Source organism: Dromiciops gliroides, chromosome 4 (assembly GCF_019393635.1).
Source record: "Dromiciops gliroides isolate mDroGli1 chromosome 4, mDroGli1.pri, whole genome shotgun sequence".
Taxonomy (NCBI): Eukaryota; Metazoa; Chordata; class Mammalia; order Microbiotheria; family Microbiotheriidae; genus Dromiciops; species Dromiciops gliroides.
This window is the reverse complement of record NC_057864.1, coordinates 158,900,333-158,917,038: the sequence shown is the minus strand read 5'-3', so window position 1 is coordinate 158,917,038 and position 16,706 is coordinate 158,900,333. Positions and strand designations below refer to the sequence as shown.

Here is a 16,706-nt window from a genome sequence, read left to right as displayed (position 1 = left end):
ATGGGAGAAAGGGGAAGGGAGAAGAGCCATATCAACATTAAGCTTGTGGAGCTTTGCCTTGTCCCTGAATACAGCTGTTTACAGCTAGCAGCTAAGGGGGAGGAAGAGTTGGAGGACAGTAAACTGGGTGGGAAGAGAAGAAAAGTGAGTTGTTAGGAGAGGGAGCTTGTCTGGCTCCTTCAAAACTGAACCCAGGTCCAAAGTTTCTGTTCACAGGGACAGGAATTGAAGGGAGAGGGGAAGAACAGAGATGAAGATCTGAGGCCCCCAGTTGCTCCTACCTTGGCTTTGCCTGTCATGCCCCAAAGGAGGCTGAGGGTCCGATGAAGGGATCGGCTTGCCCGTTTTCCTGAGAGCTTTACGTCCAGCTGGCTGCAGCTGCCTCCCCAGAGACTGGAGAAATAAAGAAAACGAGATGGAGGCAGAGACAGGATGGAGGAAACAAAGCCACCCCCAGAAAGTTAACAGATAGAGACACCATGTTGTAAAGAGTGAGAGAGACAGAGACAGAGACAGAGAGAGCGGCAAATGATGAAGACACCCAGAGAGTAGGGGAGAAATAGTACAAAAGAGAAGAAAGTCAGAGAAAACGCCTCAGAGAAACAGACACCAACCTCTTCCCTCCCCTTTCAGTTGTCTGGACCTCCCAGTTCTGGTTTATTTTATCCTTCTATTCCAGAGGGTGGCTCCAAACTCCTCCCAGTTAACCAGAGACTCCCCCCATCCTCCTGAGAAATTAAAGATCAGGGCTTGGCTTCTCTTGACCCCATCCAACCCCAAATAGAAGCAGTCTGGAGTTTGGGCGCCTCCGGAGCCATGTTTTTCCTGTTGCCAACTTTAGTGGTCAGGGAACCCTCAGTGACCTATACCTGCCCCCCCCCCTCTGTTTGAGAATGGTCCCTGGGCTCATTGCCAAGCAGAACTGAGTTTCCTGGGATTTCATCAGCCCTATCCCATGAGCTAATTCCAAAGCCCAGAGCCAGAAGGGGGCTGTGTCAGCTGGAGACTTAAGGGACCCAAAAGCAGAACTTAGTGTTTTAAAGGGCCGCTTTACAATGCTGTCCTACTAAACAGGCTGCAGCTGTGGGATTCAAACAGGTGCTGATTTGCATGCTCATTTACATGATACTTATTAAAATCTTCCAGCACAAGGTTTTCTCACCCAGTGTGGCCTCTATGCCCCTCTCTTCTCCTCTACTGTCCCCTCAGCCCCCACCCAGTCCTGTTCCTTTCCTGTATCCCCCTGCCCACCCTACTCTTGCCCCATCCCACTCGTCAATTATCTGAGACCCTTAATGTCTGAGCAGTGCTCCAAGGCCACTGGCTCTACCCACTCTTCCTCCCTAAAAGCTAGCTTTCTCAGCCATTTTCTATTTCCTAGCCTTTTGTTGCTGGCCTTCCCACCTCAAACCTTAACCTGGACACCCCCTTCCTCCTAATTTCTCCTCCATGCAGAGGTGACACTGGGAATCACCTAAGCCTCCTCTCTTCATCTCCCAAGGGAAGAATGGGTCAAATTCCAAATCTTCCAAGGAGAAAGGAGTTTCTAGTGTGCTTGGAGAATCAGAAGAACTGAATTAGAAGTAGAAGGGGTGTTGCTTGGAGAACAGTGTTTCTGAAAACAAAGTGACCCCTGAAGGTCACAGAGTCCACTACCCACAACCCCTTTGGTTGACCTACCTTCAGATTTCTGAGGGGCTTGTTGAGCTCTACACTCACCCGTTGTTGAAGTCAGGGCCAGGAGATTGGGGCAAATTCTCTGCTAACACAAAAGGAGACGAGATATGTCTGGCTAAAGCCAGACAAAGGCACCTACAGCTACCTCCCTTCCCCCACTCTACACCTTGGATCAGGTTCCCTGGGCTACAGGTACCTATGACTCCATCCTCAGGGCGGGCACTGGGGACTTCCTGGAGGGAGGCTGAGGGCGGGGTCTGAGCAAGAAAAAAAAGGCCTGAGACCTAAATTAGAATACCTAGGAAAACTAAAAGGAAGCTGTGGGCCCAAAGTCTAGGTCCCTGACTTTGTTTTTGGTAAATGGGGAAGCTAGAGTGAGGATGGATGCTTAGGATCCAATTCCCCATCTTTGGTAGAAGGGGAAGCTAGGATTGTCCTCTATCCATGGTAAAGATGGAAACTGGAATTCCAGCGGCTTGTGTCCTGAATCCTTGGTTTTTGTTTTGGTTTGTTTGTTTTTGTGAGGCAATGAGGGTTAAGTGACTTGCCCAGGGTCACATAGCTAGTAAGTGTTAAGTGTTTGAGACCAGATTTGAACTCAGGTCCTCCTGACTCCAGGGGCAGTGCTCTATCCATTGCGCCACCTAGCTGCCCCCCTTGGTTTTTGATAAAAGAAAAAATCAAGAAGATGTAACTATTCACCATTATTTAGGACAGGAATTTTGGAGGTCTCCAAAGGGCGTGTGGTTCAGCATAGACTAAGTTATAATGAAAAGCCAGGATACCTCCTTAGGCCCTAGCCCTTAACTAGAGTCCCTGACTCATATAAAACAGTTTAGTCTGGTTCTATACTTCTGGGTAGAAGGGGTTACATCCATTGTTCCCTGTCTACCTCCTTCAATCATCCCCTTCCCCCTTACTCACCATTAACATCTAGATCCAAGTAGCCATCGATACCGCTCATGGATACAGATTTGGAGAGGATGCCACAGGCAGAGCCATTCAAGGGACCAAAGGATGGACGTTGGGAACTCTGAACCTATAATAGCCCAACATCCCCACCACCCCAAGAGGTTATTTATTGAGTTCACCTTTCTATCAGACTCTTCCCTGATTACATTATTTGACTCCTTTCTAAATATGGGCCTCCCAGATAGATGCTATCCAATTATCATGGCATCCCACCCTCTTCCCTACCAGGTGCAATTCAACTTCAGGCATTCTTAATGTAGGAGATCTTTAAGAAGAAAATTTACTATTTTGAATGGTTTAGACCTGTGTTTCTCCATCTGATTTGGTGTATAGACAATTCTGGTAAAATGAATGATCTTATGAATCACCCGGTCTGATTTGGGGTGTAAGGAGGGAACTTTATTAGACTCAATGAGACAAATGGCCCTAATTTAATTAGGTAGAAAACAGGAGAAAATGCAGAAAAGAGAAGAGATAGAATATGAAGAAGTGGATCCCACAGAAGGAAAAGGAGGAAAAGTAGAGGACAGCTAAAAGAAAAGAAATGAAGAAAGAAAAATTGGAAGAGAGAGAGATGGTGAGAAAAGGGAAGAGGGAAGGGAGTAATAAAGATGAGAAATGAAAATAGGGAATATGCTCACTCAGAAACACTAGTGGAGGAAAGCAGGTGTCAAGGACAGGACTGTGACCTGACTGTCCTCAGCCATTGCTTCCTTTTACAAAGAAAAGTGAAGCTGGATTACCTTTTGGCTGTGTGGGAGATAAACTATGACAAGACTTTGAAAAGACCCAGGTATCCCTGGAGGCTGAATCGGGGAGGAGGGGCAGAAAAGTCAGGAGGATGGGGAACTTGGGCCCAGACTGGATGAGGTACCAAGGGTTGAAACAACCATGGGTTCTATTGTAGAAAATGCAACTGGGTTTTCCTGAGGCTGGCTACCCTCCCCCTCCCCCTTGATTTAGGTTTCCAACAAATTAAGCAGCTTGTCCTGATAAGGAGACCCTCAGTGAACTAGATTGTTTCTCTAATTCCCAAATGTTGGGTTATTGAAGAGCTGAGGGGGGGGGAGCACAGGGCAGAAAAGACTCTAGATACATTGGCCAGATGGGTGGCAGAAAAGGTAGGGACTTCCCTACCTATTGGATCACTATTTTAACTACTTTTGTTTGTCAGGGTCTCAGATACCTAGGCTTACCTGCATACTCAATAGAGTGCACTCATAGTCAAGAAGGAAGGACTTTGTTTCAAAAGCAAGGAGGGTACTTGGGGACCCACAGTTGAAAGGGCCAAAAAAAAAAGTCTCTGTTTCATACCTCTGGGAATGAAACCCATTTATCTGTTTTGGAGAAGTTCCTCACCCTTCAAGTTTCAAATATTGTGGGTAACTTAGGAAGCAAAAGATTAGGGCAATCAACAGATGAAATCAGGCAATGATAGGGAGACTCATACACAGACAGGAAGCATAGAGGCCCAAAAAAGACACAGAGAAAATAAAGAGACACGACAGAGGATACAGAAAATGGCTGAGATGGGGGGTATGGGGCTGGGATGGGGGGAGAGAAGTGTAATATTGTAGAAAGAGCATTGGGTTTGGAGCTAGCGATTTGGAGTTAGTTCTAACATGAGTCAGAATCCCAGCCCTGATAATTATTAGATGTGACCTTTGGCAAGCGACAACCCTTCTGGGCCTCACTTATCCCATCTATAAAATGAGGGGGGGGGGCAGCTAGGTGGTGCAGTGGATAGAGCACCAGCCCTGGAGTCAGGAGTACCTGAGTTCAAATCCAGCCTCAGACACTTAACACTTACTAGCTGTGTGACCCTGGGCAACTCACTTAACCCCAACTGCCTCACTTAAAAAAAAACACACCATAAAATGAGGGACTGGACTCAAAAACCTCTAAGCTACTCTAACCTTAAATATATGATCTCTATTAGATGAAGAGATATACAGACAAGGTAGAGGGAGACAAATGGGCACAGCAACTGACAAAAGCATAAAAAGCTGTAAGATAAACCGTGTTTTGAGAAGTGGAGTGAGATTGTGCTCCAGTTTAGGGGGTAAATGCCCAGTGCCCACAGGGAGAAGAGTCTGTCCATACCAGGTATTGGGGTTGGGCACTCTGGTCCTGCAGCCTCAGAAGTATCTCCAGCTCCTCCTGACTTTGAACTAAGGGAATTCTCCGGGGGTCCCTGGGATCCAGTTTTTGCAGGTTCCTGCTGAAATATACATTTATTTCACTAAAACATTCCTTAGCACCATGCATACCCAGCACTTGGAGAGAGATCAACAATCACCAGATCAATAAACAAGCATTTATTAAGGTCTTAGTGGTAAGCACTAGGGATACAAAAGAAAAGGCAAAAAATAAAAAACAAAAGCAAAACAGTCCCTGCCCTCAAGGAGCTTACATTCTAGTGAAACCAAAAACCTGTTTAGAATATAAAAGATAGAGTAGATGGAGGAGGGGATGGCCCAGGAAAGTTGCAGTAGGTGGCACTTGAGCTGAGTCTTGAAGGAAGCCAGGGATTCCAAGAGGTAAATGTGAGGAGAGGGGGAACATTCTAGGCCCAGGAAGGGGGAAGGGGGCAGGAACTACAAGAACGTGCACACAGGAAAGCAAGCATCTTGAGTAAGGAACATCAAGGAGGCCAGGATGACTAGACTATTGAGTTCAGGGAAGGGAGCAATGTGTAAGCAGAGTGGAACAATGGGCAGGGACTGGGCTATGAACAGTACTGCCCAAGTTAATCCCTGGCTAGACTCTTCTGTTTCATGTCTGTGGCAGGGGACACAGGCTGGCCTAGACTGGCCTCTCCATTTGGCTCCTTTTCCCAAGCAAATAGCAGACAAGGGCGGCCCCTGCTGGTCAAGGGTGAGCTTCTGTCCCAGAAGAAAGTGAAGAGATGGGGCAGAGGAGAGGGAGCATGGTAATGATAACTGGGACTCCCTACTTCATGCCACCTCCCATTTTTTCTCTCGGCTATTGCCTCCAGACCTGCCTCCCTGATTGCCCTACCCTCTCTGCCCTAGATACAGAAGTAACTTTGGGGATGGGCATGAGGAACTGTGATGACTACAGAGCAACAAGGGGGAGCATCATCAGCTGGTGATGAGGTACCATGCTCCCTCAGTTCCCAGATGCTGGGGAGATGCTTGGTTCTCACATATTCCACTCCCATCCAACTTAGCACAGTGACACAAGTTAGGTATCTCTGTCCCCAAACTCAGCCCAATCTATCCTTGAACCAACAGGAGATAGGGAATCTTACCAAAACCAGAGGAAATATGCCTAATCCCATGTGGCAGGTCCCTTTTGCCACTTAGTCTGAACTGTTTCAATCTGACCCTGGATCTTTTCCTCCTGACTTCCTCTGTCTTTGGATAAATGTTCAGGGATTTTCCAGAGGAGATGCTTCCATCTGTTTGCCTGTGGCCAGCTCTGGGGAGCATGTATACTGTTCCCTTTATTCATACCCAACTTACCCTGCTGTGAGACAGGACCATTTTTCTGTCCCCAGTAGTCATCCCTTAACTCCTTAGACTAACAGAAAAGCTGAGAATTTATTCTATCAAAATGCATATTTAGTCCCCTAGATTTGAAACGATTGAGAAGTTACTTTTGTGCTAGGTTCAGAATGAAATCAGTGGGCTGGCATATTCCTGAATGTGGGGTAGGAGGTACTATGCTCAACTCTCTCTAGAAATCTCCCAAACAATTTAACTTCTCTCTTCCCATTTTTTCATCTGAAAAAATTAAAGGAGTTGGACCAGATAAATTAGGTTTCTCCTGGCATTGTCCATGAGTCTATGAAATTCAAAATTAAAGATGGATGTCAGGCTCAGGAAGTAAGGGAAAGAATGGCAGCTGAAGAGAGGGATGGAGTCCAGTATTGACAGAGAATAGTTAAGAAAGGGAACCTTGTTCTCCCCCTCAGTTTTCCCAATTCTCCAAAAAGCAAGAAAGGATTTGGGGAGCTGCTAAGATGAATCTCTAAGACAATATGCAGGGTTTAAAAGAGGCTCTGAATTAGATACCTGGGTTTTGTCCATCTGTGTCCTTAGGAAGTGGCTAGAGGTCTCAGACTCCCCCATTCTAATCATCTCCCAAATCTGAGGGCATTTGTATGCAGATGGTTACAGTGCTAAGACAACTTAGTTCTTCTCACCATTCCATTTTCTCCTAAATCTAGGGATTCTACAAAGATAGGTGGGGAAACAGGATACTTAGGTCCCCTAGGCTTGGGGGCTTACCCTCCCAGTGGATCATCGGCAGCATCCTGAAATACACTGCCAGGCTCCCAGCTGTGACGTCTGAAAGGATCACTAATGTAGTTTCGGACACGATGAGCTTTTGGTCTTCGGAGGGGCACTGATTGGAAGCCATCTTCTTCTTCCTCTTCTTCCTGAGACTGCCCACTGGGCTCCACAGCTGATAGGCATCTCCGAGTTCTTCCTTGGGGCACCGGGTCTCCTCCTGCCAGGAAGGCCTCTGGGACTTTGTCATTCATGGAAGTGGCAGATGGGCAGGCCTAGACAGAAAACAAAGAGAGGTTGGGGGGAAGCAGGCTTGGGTCTCCTCCTTTAAAGGCTTCCTGGAGGAGAAGCAACTCTCATCCTTCCAGACTAGCTTCCTAAATATCTTTCATGTTTGCCTTTTTTTTTAAAGCCAAGGTTTCCAGCTATACTAACCAACTTTGGTTTCTATTCCCCTAAGCCAAAGACCTCTCTCATCCTGTCAACTAATTTTAACCTCTCTCGAATGAATGAAAAAGCATTAAGTGCATACTATGTGCCAGGCATTACATATAAATACAAACAAGTAGACCAATACCCATCCTCAGGAAGTTTATATTCTAAGAGAGGAAAACAACACACACAGGGGTGTGATGACCAGGGAAGCAGGGGGAATAGTGATTGTAGCCATTGGGCAAACTTGTTCTTTTTAAGAATGATAGTGTTGGGGGGCAGCTAGGTGGCGCAGTGGATAAAGCACCAGCTTTGGATTCAGGAGGACCTGAGTTCAAATCTGGCCTCAGACAGACACTTCACACTTACTAGCTGTGTGACCCTGGGCAAGTCACTTAACCTTCATTGCCCCTTAAAAAAAAAAAGACAAGAATGATAGTGTTGATAGGATTACTGTGTCCAGAGCTACTGTTGTTTTTTGATAATAAACATTTTTATTTAAAGTTCTGAGGTCCAAATTCTATCTCTCCCTCCCTGCTCCCTGATGTAGCAAGCAATCAGATATAGATCATACATGTGCAATTATGTAAAATATTACCATACTAGTCATTTTGTACAAGAAAACTCAAATAAAAGAAAAAAATGAAAGAAATAAAGTGGAAAACAGCATGCTTCAGTTTGTGTTAAATCAATATCACTTCTTTGGAGGTGGATAGTATGCTTCATCATTAGTCCTTTGGGATTGTCCTGGATCATTGTATTGCTGAGAATGGTTAAGCCATTCACAGTCCTTCACTGAACAATATTGTTGTCTCTGTGCACAATGTTCTTCTGGTTCTGCTCACTTCACTATATGTCAGTTCATATAAGTCTTTCCAGGCCTTTCTGAAATCGTCCTGTTTGTCATTTCTTATAGCACAATAACATCCCATCACAATCATATACCACAGCTTGTTTGGCCATTCCCCAGTTGATTGGCATTCCTTTGATTTCCAATTCTTAGCCACCACTAAAAGAGCTCAGAGCTATTATTTGAAAGGAGTAGAGTATACTCTAGGTGATGTGGCATGGAAATGGGGGGTGGGAAGTGGCAAATGGACCCATACCACTTTCTTGGAGGCAGGCACTTTGACACCAGGGCTCATGCTAGAGTATATCAAAGATCTATGAACTCTCCAAGGACTTTTGACATTGAGGGTGATGAAGTCCCAATCCAGGAAGCATTGCCAACCAATCAACGAAACCAATGCCACATACCTAGTCCACAATTTTAGGTCCTTTATGATGAAGACACAGGCGCTTGGGCTCCCAGGGACTACTTCTCTAAGGAGGATACCCCACTATCCAGTAAGGTTTCAGAAGTGGTCATGAGGAGCTGAGAGGCAGGATGTCTGGGTCATTCCCTCGGCTAGGTTTACCAAGGGGTATGAAGGTGACATGTAAACTTCTCCCAAGCCCATTAGTGACCTCAGGGATCTCCAGAGTGTTAAAAAGTTCTTCCTATAATCTATTTTCCCTCCCTCCTAATCTAATCTGTCTACTATCCCTGGCCACATGAAGAAGTTACAGAAAAGAAGATTGTTAGCCAGTCACAAAGCTTGTGACTTTTTACCACCTAAGGTAGAAAGGGAGTCGGGCCCTTAGACTTCTGCAGCTGTTAAGTCTTAGTTCCTGATCTGTTGCACCCAGGGATAAAAAAGGAAACTGGGTGCAGCCATTGTGCCCACCCATACCCTTCCTATGCAAAGGAGGAGGCTAATGTGCAGCCAGCCACTAGAAGGGCCTTTCTTCATTCTTTATACCTGGGCCTGATGCCATCTGTACAAGCTGGCACCCAATTATGTTGGCAGCCAGGATAGGTATGTCCGAAGGGAGTGGGAAAGATGGTGAATAGCTCTGGGGTCAGAGCAGGACTCTCTGCCAACTAGGCACTTTCCAGGGAAAGGTAGATAGGAAATTGTGTGGAACTGTGGCTGAGGAACTGGAGGGGGCAAATGAGGAGAGAACAGAAGCCTTGCTATCTGCAGATGAACTTGCAAATGAGTAGCGAATTTCCACCCCTTTCTCTAGGCACTTAGCTAGGTGTCACCGTAGATAGAGTGCTGCGCCAGAAGTTAGTAAGACTGGAGTTCAAATCCAGCCTCAGACACTTACTAGCTGTGTGACACTGAGCAAGTCATTTAATCCTGTTTACCTCAGTTTCCTCGTCTATAAAATTAACTGGGGGGTGGCTAGGTGGTGCAGTGGATAAAGCACCAGCCCTGGATTCAGGAAGACCTGAGTTTAAATCAGGCCTCAGATACTTGACACTTACTAGCTGTGTGACCATGGGCAAGTCACTTAACCCTCATTGCCCTGCGCAAAACAAACAAACAAACAAAAATTAACTGGAGAAGAAAATGGCAAACCATTTCAGTATCTCTGCAAGAAAACCCCAAATGGTGTCATGAAGAGTTGGACAGAATTCAACAACAACAACCCCTATCTCTCTCACCTGCTCTTCCTCCCCTCCACCCCACAGCTCTGCATCTAGAATTAAAATAGGAAGGGGAATGGCAAGCAGAAGGAAATGAACTGAATTCCTTTCCTGTTTTCTCTCCCTTCCTGGAGACAAACCACCTGGTCCCCTCACCCTACTGACACAGCCCCTGATCCTGATATCATAGAGTTCCCCTCTCTCTCTTCCTCCCAAAGCCCAGAACTACAATTTATCCTCTTCTAAAAAAAATCTACTCCCCACTTCCCTGTCACTAGTACCATGTAGGTCCTTCCACTGAGAGGCCTTCCAATGATCTCTATCAGCACTGGAATTCCATATGCTCTCGTTCTAGACTACATGGTGATGGAATCCCCAGAAGTTCCTCCTCCCTTATCTCCCTTATGAGACAGACACCTAGGATTTAGAACTGGAAGGAATCTCAGAGATCATATTGACCAATAGCATCATTTGGGGGGGGGAGGGGAAATGAGGGTTAAGTGACTTGCCTAAGGTCACACAGCTAGTAAGTGTCAAGTGTCTGAAGTCAAATTTGAACTCAGGTCCTCTTGAATCCAGGGCCGGTGTTTTATCCACTGCTCCACCTAGCTGCCCCCAAACCAACAGCATCATTTTACAGATGAAGAAACTGAAGCCTAGTTTGGCCTTTCTCAAACACCTGGGATGCACAAGCCTCTTCATTCCATTTCCAAAAAATCCTTCCTTTTGTCTTAATGCTGCAACATAAGGTGCCTCACTCTGCTCTTCAAGGGACTGGGGTTTGGCTGCCTCCCCCACAATACCAGCTCCTCAGTGTTCCTGTGCCTAAAGCCTGGCCTCCTAGCTCTATTTCCTTTTCTGTTCCTTGATCTTCCCTCCTTCCAATATCTCCCCCTCAACCCTCTCCCCCTACAGGCCTCCAGAGCTTAGGAAATGGAACAAGGGAGTAGTAGCTGGGGCTGGGTCTCACACAATGGCTTTATTTAGCTGCGGAATGAGATCATATCATGTCACATTGCTGTTTCCGCTGAGCATAGATAGGAGGTTCTGAAATAGATCTGGGTTGTCTAACACTTTTTTTTGGTGAGGGGGAAGGACATTAGGAAGAGAGTAGGTCAAAGTTAATCATCCCCCCTTCAGGGCAGGATGGGTCTCCAGCCCTGAAGGGTCAACATGTAGCTCCATTTTCAAGCACCCTTTCAGTGTTATCCTCAGCATCTCTAACTTCCAGGAAGTGTTTTGGGTGTCTAACCTGTATCCCCTTATGCAGCAGTAACAACAGAACTAGTCACTTGATCAACATTCTTTAAGCAATGAGTACTTGATATTGGGTGACACAACAGTTAAAAAGAAAAGAATGCAGAGTGAAGAGAGGCATTCACTGAATTGAATCTTGGTTGAAAGGAGGGGGAAGTTTGGGGAGGTAGAACCTTATCTCTAAATTGATTGTGGTACTCAGAGGTCACTACCTGAGATACAAGCCTTTTTTGGTGGGGGAGGGTGAAGCAGGGAGAAAGTGTCATTCCATGTCACAATTGGAGAAAAGGGAGCCTAGAGGGACCTGGCCAAGGCAGAGAGAGCCAGGAATGGGGGTCTGAGCCTCTTCAGCTATTACCTGAATTACACCCTAATGAACCAGTCTTCATCTCCATGGAGGAAAGAACAGAAGACAAACAGCCTGAAATGAATGCAAGGCCAGTGGGATGGCTGCCCAGCAGAAGGAACTTACTGTGTGACTAAAGTAAAAGTGACCCGGACCGTGGAAGGAACAAGGAAATAATAGGTTCTATTTATGACTTGTTCCTAGAGTTAGAGAGTTCTACATCCATTATCTCTGTGAGGTAGGTGCTATTTATTATTCCCATTTTAGAAAGTAGGGAACCGGGGGCGGCTCGGTGGCGCAGTGAATAAAGCACCAGTCCTGGATTCAGGAGTACCTGGGTTCAAATCTGGCCTCAGACACTTGACACTTACTAGCTGTGTGACCCTGGGCAAGTCACTTAACCCCCATTGCCCCACCAAAAATTAAAAAAAAAAAAAAGAAAGTAGGGAACCAAGACTCAGGGAGGTGACTTAATTAGGGTCACACAGCAGGTAAGTGCCCGAAGCTGGATTTGGACCCCAGGCTTCCTTCTCCCCCCACTTCACACTCTAACCACTACACTACCCTGGGCACATGGAACAGAAGACACAATGCCTACACCCCACCAGTCTGTCAGTCTAGCTTGGAGAAGGTGTCACTGGGTCCAGAGGCAGACACTTCCACTGGCCTACTGTATAGGGAGAGATTTGGGCAGTCGAGGGGAAAGTGTGTAGAACCAAATCATGACCAACTTCCAACCCCCAATTATAAAGCTGGAATGAAGAAACAGCACATAACAAACTAGGAGACGAGTCCCTGAAGAAACCAAGTGTGGCCTAAAAGAAATCAGGCAAAGACAGGCCCGTCCCCAATCTGAATCTTGTTTTCCCCTTGGTCATTCCACCAATTTCCCTGAAAAGCTAGGTGGGGGAATGAGTGGGAGAACTGTGTTCCTGAAGTGTTTGCTTCCAGCAAATGCTGGGGAGTGTTCTCGTGTGTGTGTGTGTGTGTGTGTGTGTGTGTGTGTGTGTGTGTGTGTGTGTGTGTGTGTGTGTGAGAGAGAGAGAGAGAGAGAGAGAGAGAGAGAGAGAGAGAGAGAGGGAGAGAGAGAGAGAGGGAGAGAGAGGGAGAGAGAGGGAGAGAGGGAGAGAGAAAGAGAGAGAGAGAGAGGGAGAGAGAAAGAGAGAGAGAGGGGGGGAGAGAGAGAGAGAGAGAGAGAGAGAGAGAGAGAGAGAGAGAGAGAGAGAGAGAGAGAGAGAGAGGGAGAGAGAAAGAGAGATGGGATATGGGGAAGGGTGGGAAAGGAGAGAGGGAAACAGAGAAGAGTAGAAAGATGACTGTGTCAACCTAATAACCAAGCAGCATTGTCCAACGGAGGTGGGGGGACTTTGATCTTTTCCCAGGCCTAGGAGGCTCTTAGGGGCTGAGTTTTAGGTTCTTCAATCTCTTCAAAGGGACTTAAAAAAAACGACACTCCTCCCTCCCCTCCCCTCCCGCTCCCCCCCCCCCCCCAGTCCAGAAGAAGGAGGGGCTGGATGCTGTGTTTTAGTAGCTTCTCTACAGGCCCTGGGGAGCCAGGGCCATAGAGATTCCTTTGATGGTTCAAAATTTAACTCCTCCTCCTCCTCTTTTTGGGTAAACCATTAATCCAAGTCCTAGCATAAGGGCTAAAACATGTGTGCTTAGACGCTCCCCTAAGACACTTAGTGAGAAAGGTCCCAGTAGATCCTGTATTGTCTTTCTGACCTATAGAACTGGGTTTCTCTCCTAGCCTAGGGCTGATCCCAGATATCCAGGGCTCCAGTTTTTCCTCATCGCTGACACTTTTGCATTCTGAGATTATTAGAATGCTGGGCTTTGCGTGTTCAGGTTCCAACCCCATCTCTGAGGACCTGAGGTGAAGTTCTGGCAAATCTTAGCTCTCTACCTGGGGTATCATGACACTTAATCAAGTACTTAGCCCCAACCTTTCACACTCAAACACTGATAACAAATGCAGAACCAATTCTGAAAAAGGAGGAAGAGGGAAACAGATGTGACTAGGATTCCTAAATCCAGAAACCCAGTCACCTCCTGACATACAAAGCCAACGAGATGGGTCACAGGCACTACCTCTGGGAGGCAGCAAGGCTGGGGATACAGTAAGTACCCCTGCCATCTTCCCATACCAGTTTCCAGACTTGCTTCCTGCCAGCCACCCCCTCATACACTCTAGGACTAGATGGAAGAAAGTCACCAGTTTTCCAGAAGTGACCCCAGAAACTCAGTATCATTAGGAAGCGACCACAGCATCCCTAGCTTCCTAAGTCTAACCACACATTCTCTTGCTATAACAGATCAAAAACCAAGCTTGGCATCTCAGCTCCTTCCCCTCCACCATAAGCAGCAGTTTGGCAGGGTAATGATGGTGCTAGGCTTGGGATCAGGAAATCCTGCTGCATTCAGATCCCATCTCTGACAACTGCTGAGCGACTGGCATAAATTGCTTCATCTAAGCCCATTTCCTCATATATAAGATGAGGAATAATAATAATAGTACCTACCTCACCAGGATGTTGTGAGGTTCAGATGAGACAATGTAAACTATAAAGCACTGTGGGCATCAGTCTTCTTATTATCTTTATCTACCCCTATTCCCACCACTACAGAGCTACCGTTGCCTTAAGACAGCAGTTCCCCTACGAGGGAGCTAAGAGACAGGCATGGAGTGGGTCACAGAATGGCATATTTAAGTTGAGGGGAAAGCGAACACTCCTAGTTCTCTTTCATCTAAGGCTGGTTTCTTGGCATTGGTTCCAAGTACAGTGCCAGATGGGTAGGGCAACCTGAGGTTCAGTGGGACACACACCGGAGGAAGAGACTTTGTCCAGAGAGCAGCCACCTTCAAATAGAATTTCCACCCCACCCCACCCCCAAAAAATATTCTGGAGAACAGCTGGAAGCAGGGCCAGGGTACCCAATCATAGGGAAATAATAACACGGGAGCTGGAAGACCAGGGTCCCTGTCGCCTTCCCCATTTATATCTAGGGAGAAGAGAGAGTACTTGCTTGGGGGGAGGGGAAAATGGCTTGATGGCTGATTGAAAGTCCCCCAGCAAGAAAACATAAACCACAAACATACTCCCACAAACAGGATCAAAAGTTGGATGAAAGCCAACAAAGAAACAAAGGGCTTAGTGATTTATCAGGGTGCTAGAGAGACTTCTTAACGGCCTCCACTCTTCTGGTTACCCCTATTTTTGGACTGGGAGCCTGGGTTGGAGGAAGGGGAGGAGCGAACTCACCGTTGTTGGGGAACCCACTCCAGCCCCCTGCTGATGAGCTTCTTCAGGAGGGAATTCTCTCTCCAGGTGGCCTAAGCAGGTTTCTGTCCAGTTCAGCACCTCAACTGGGGATCTTTCTCTTGAGCATATTAAGAGGGTCTTTCATAGTCCAAAGAATTGCCCCGAACAAGGGCAGAGAGGTAAGATACTTGCTTAAGTCCAAACTAAGTCTGACCTCGACTCTTCCTGCCCTTACTATCTCTACTTACAAACACCACACAATACTGTGCTTGACTCCTTTAACCCTTTGGATTCCACCACTACACTAAGAACTCTTGAGTCCCCTTCCCTGGGCACTCCCTGGGCAAAGGGCAGCCCAAGGAGCCTGCGTGGGGCAGACTATGAATAAAGCCAAGTAAAATTTACCAGGGGCGGTGAGTGGATAGGAGATTGTCCATGGAACTCACTCTCCTGAGGGAAGAGGTGGAGCTTGTAAAGGGGAGGCTAAAGAGGGGTGGGATTAGAAATGGTGATCACAGGGAGGGAGCCACAGCTATATCTCACTGCTCAACCATGGGCAAGACTCCAGTATGGTAGAGGTGCATGCCTCCTGCCCTACCTCATTTGGTTTAGAAGCCCTGTCCCTTTAAGTGAGAGATTATGGCTGGTGGAGGGGAAAGATTGTGCTTTCATCATTTAAAAAAAATACTGGGAGGAGGAGTAGCTGGGACTGCTGCATCTGGGCAGGGCCCTCATTCCAGCCAACAGGAATTAGGATTGACCGAGTGCATGGTCACATAGCTTGTTGTGGATACCGCTGGGAGGATGTTTGACTAGCTCCCCTCCCTGATAACAGCCTCTCCAAGGGGCTGACTCACTCCCCCATCCCCACCCCAGGCCCATTTTGGATAAGTTCTGGGGGAAGGGTACAGTCGATGCCAAATACAAAGTGAGTCCTCTTGCTTCTCTCCCTGGATCAGAAGCTAGATCTGGGGGTTGGGGGGGGGCGGGGGATGGAGTAGAGGCTGATTCCCAAACTACAGCTACACAGGAAAGCTCCTGCCTCATTTTACTGACCTAGACCTATGAGAAGCAAAGGGCAGGAGGTGGACAGAATGGCAGTCTTCAGGGTGGAGACCTTAAACACCATCTAGTTGAACATTCTCATTTGGTAAATGAGGAAAGTCCGGCACACAGAAGCTAAATTGCCTAGAATCGCTTAGGGCTAAACTCCCATCTCCCAGGTCTGGTGTTTTTTTATATCGTACCATATTGGTTGGTCTCTCAATCTATCCAGGCTCCCTAACTCTGCACACTTGGAGACCATCTCCCCAGCAGCCCCAGCTCCTTGTAAAGTTGTGTCCATACTTCCCCTTTACCCCCAATTAGGCATGGCTCCAAAGCCCAGTAAACAAAGAGGGTGGAGGTCCTTGGACCTCTCTCCTCCTGATACCAGACTCAGCGTATGGGTTAGGAGATGCCAACTGAAAGGATGGATGACGTAGCAGTGAGGATGGGGCCCAGGGCTGACTTCCAGGGGAGGAAACAGGTCATAGAAATGCTAGAGGTGGGTGGGCTGCTGGCTGCACTGCCTTTTGGGGAGGAGCCCCTCACGGCACCCATCTTCTACAAAGGGTAGGCACCTGTGTTAGCCTTCCCTCCTCCCCCTCCTGATGTGCAAGCTCTCGGCTCTCAAGAAACCAGGAGTCAAACAAACCTCACCAGGATGACTCTGGGTGGGAATGAGGTACTTCCTGCCTCCCCCCCACCTCAATCAAACAATCTCAAGTAGTTTTGAGAGCTCAGACCAAAAGCCAGGAATTCTAGCTAAGTTGTTCTGTCTATAGATTTTGGAGACTCTCAGGCTCTCCACCTCACCACTCAAGGGAGTTTTAAATTCCACTCTGGCTCTGAGGAAGCTGACTTTTCTAAAAGATGAAGTCTCACCATGACACTGAATGCTGACTTCCCTCCCCTGACTGCCACCCTGGTCATTTGCCTTCAGTTCCCTTTTTATCATCTCTTTTCTGTCCAGGAAGAGTTAA

The 16,706-nt window shown here is 47.1% G+C and overlaps 2 protein-coding genes across 2 annotated transcripts in view; both read right to left on the bottom strand.

The window, feature by feature from the left end:
* The window catches only part of ARHGEF2 (Rho/Rac guanine nucleotide exchange factor 2), a 30,914-nt gene extending 30,362 nt beyond the window's left edge, over positions 1–552 (bottom strand). The window contains exon 1 of the mRNA XM_044003700.1: positions 282–552. Coding sequence (XP_043859635.1) covers positions 282–299 — 18 coding nt within the window. The 5' untranslated portion in view covers positions 300–552. The remainder of the gene's footprint in view (positions 1–281) is intronic.
* Positions 319–14,707, bottom strand: LOC122754751 (A-kinase anchor protein 13-like; the record flags this gene model as incomplete). Its single annotated transcript, XM_044003218.1, has 4 exons — positions 14,683–14,707; positions 6,906–7,183; positions 4,753–4,870; positions 319–393 (listed from the first exon to the last, which is right to left on the bottom strand). Coding segments are annotated over exons 2-4 (450 nt in total), but the record flags the coding sequence as incomplete, so codon positions are not given.
* Positions 14,708–16,706: the final 1,999 nt, after the last annotated feature.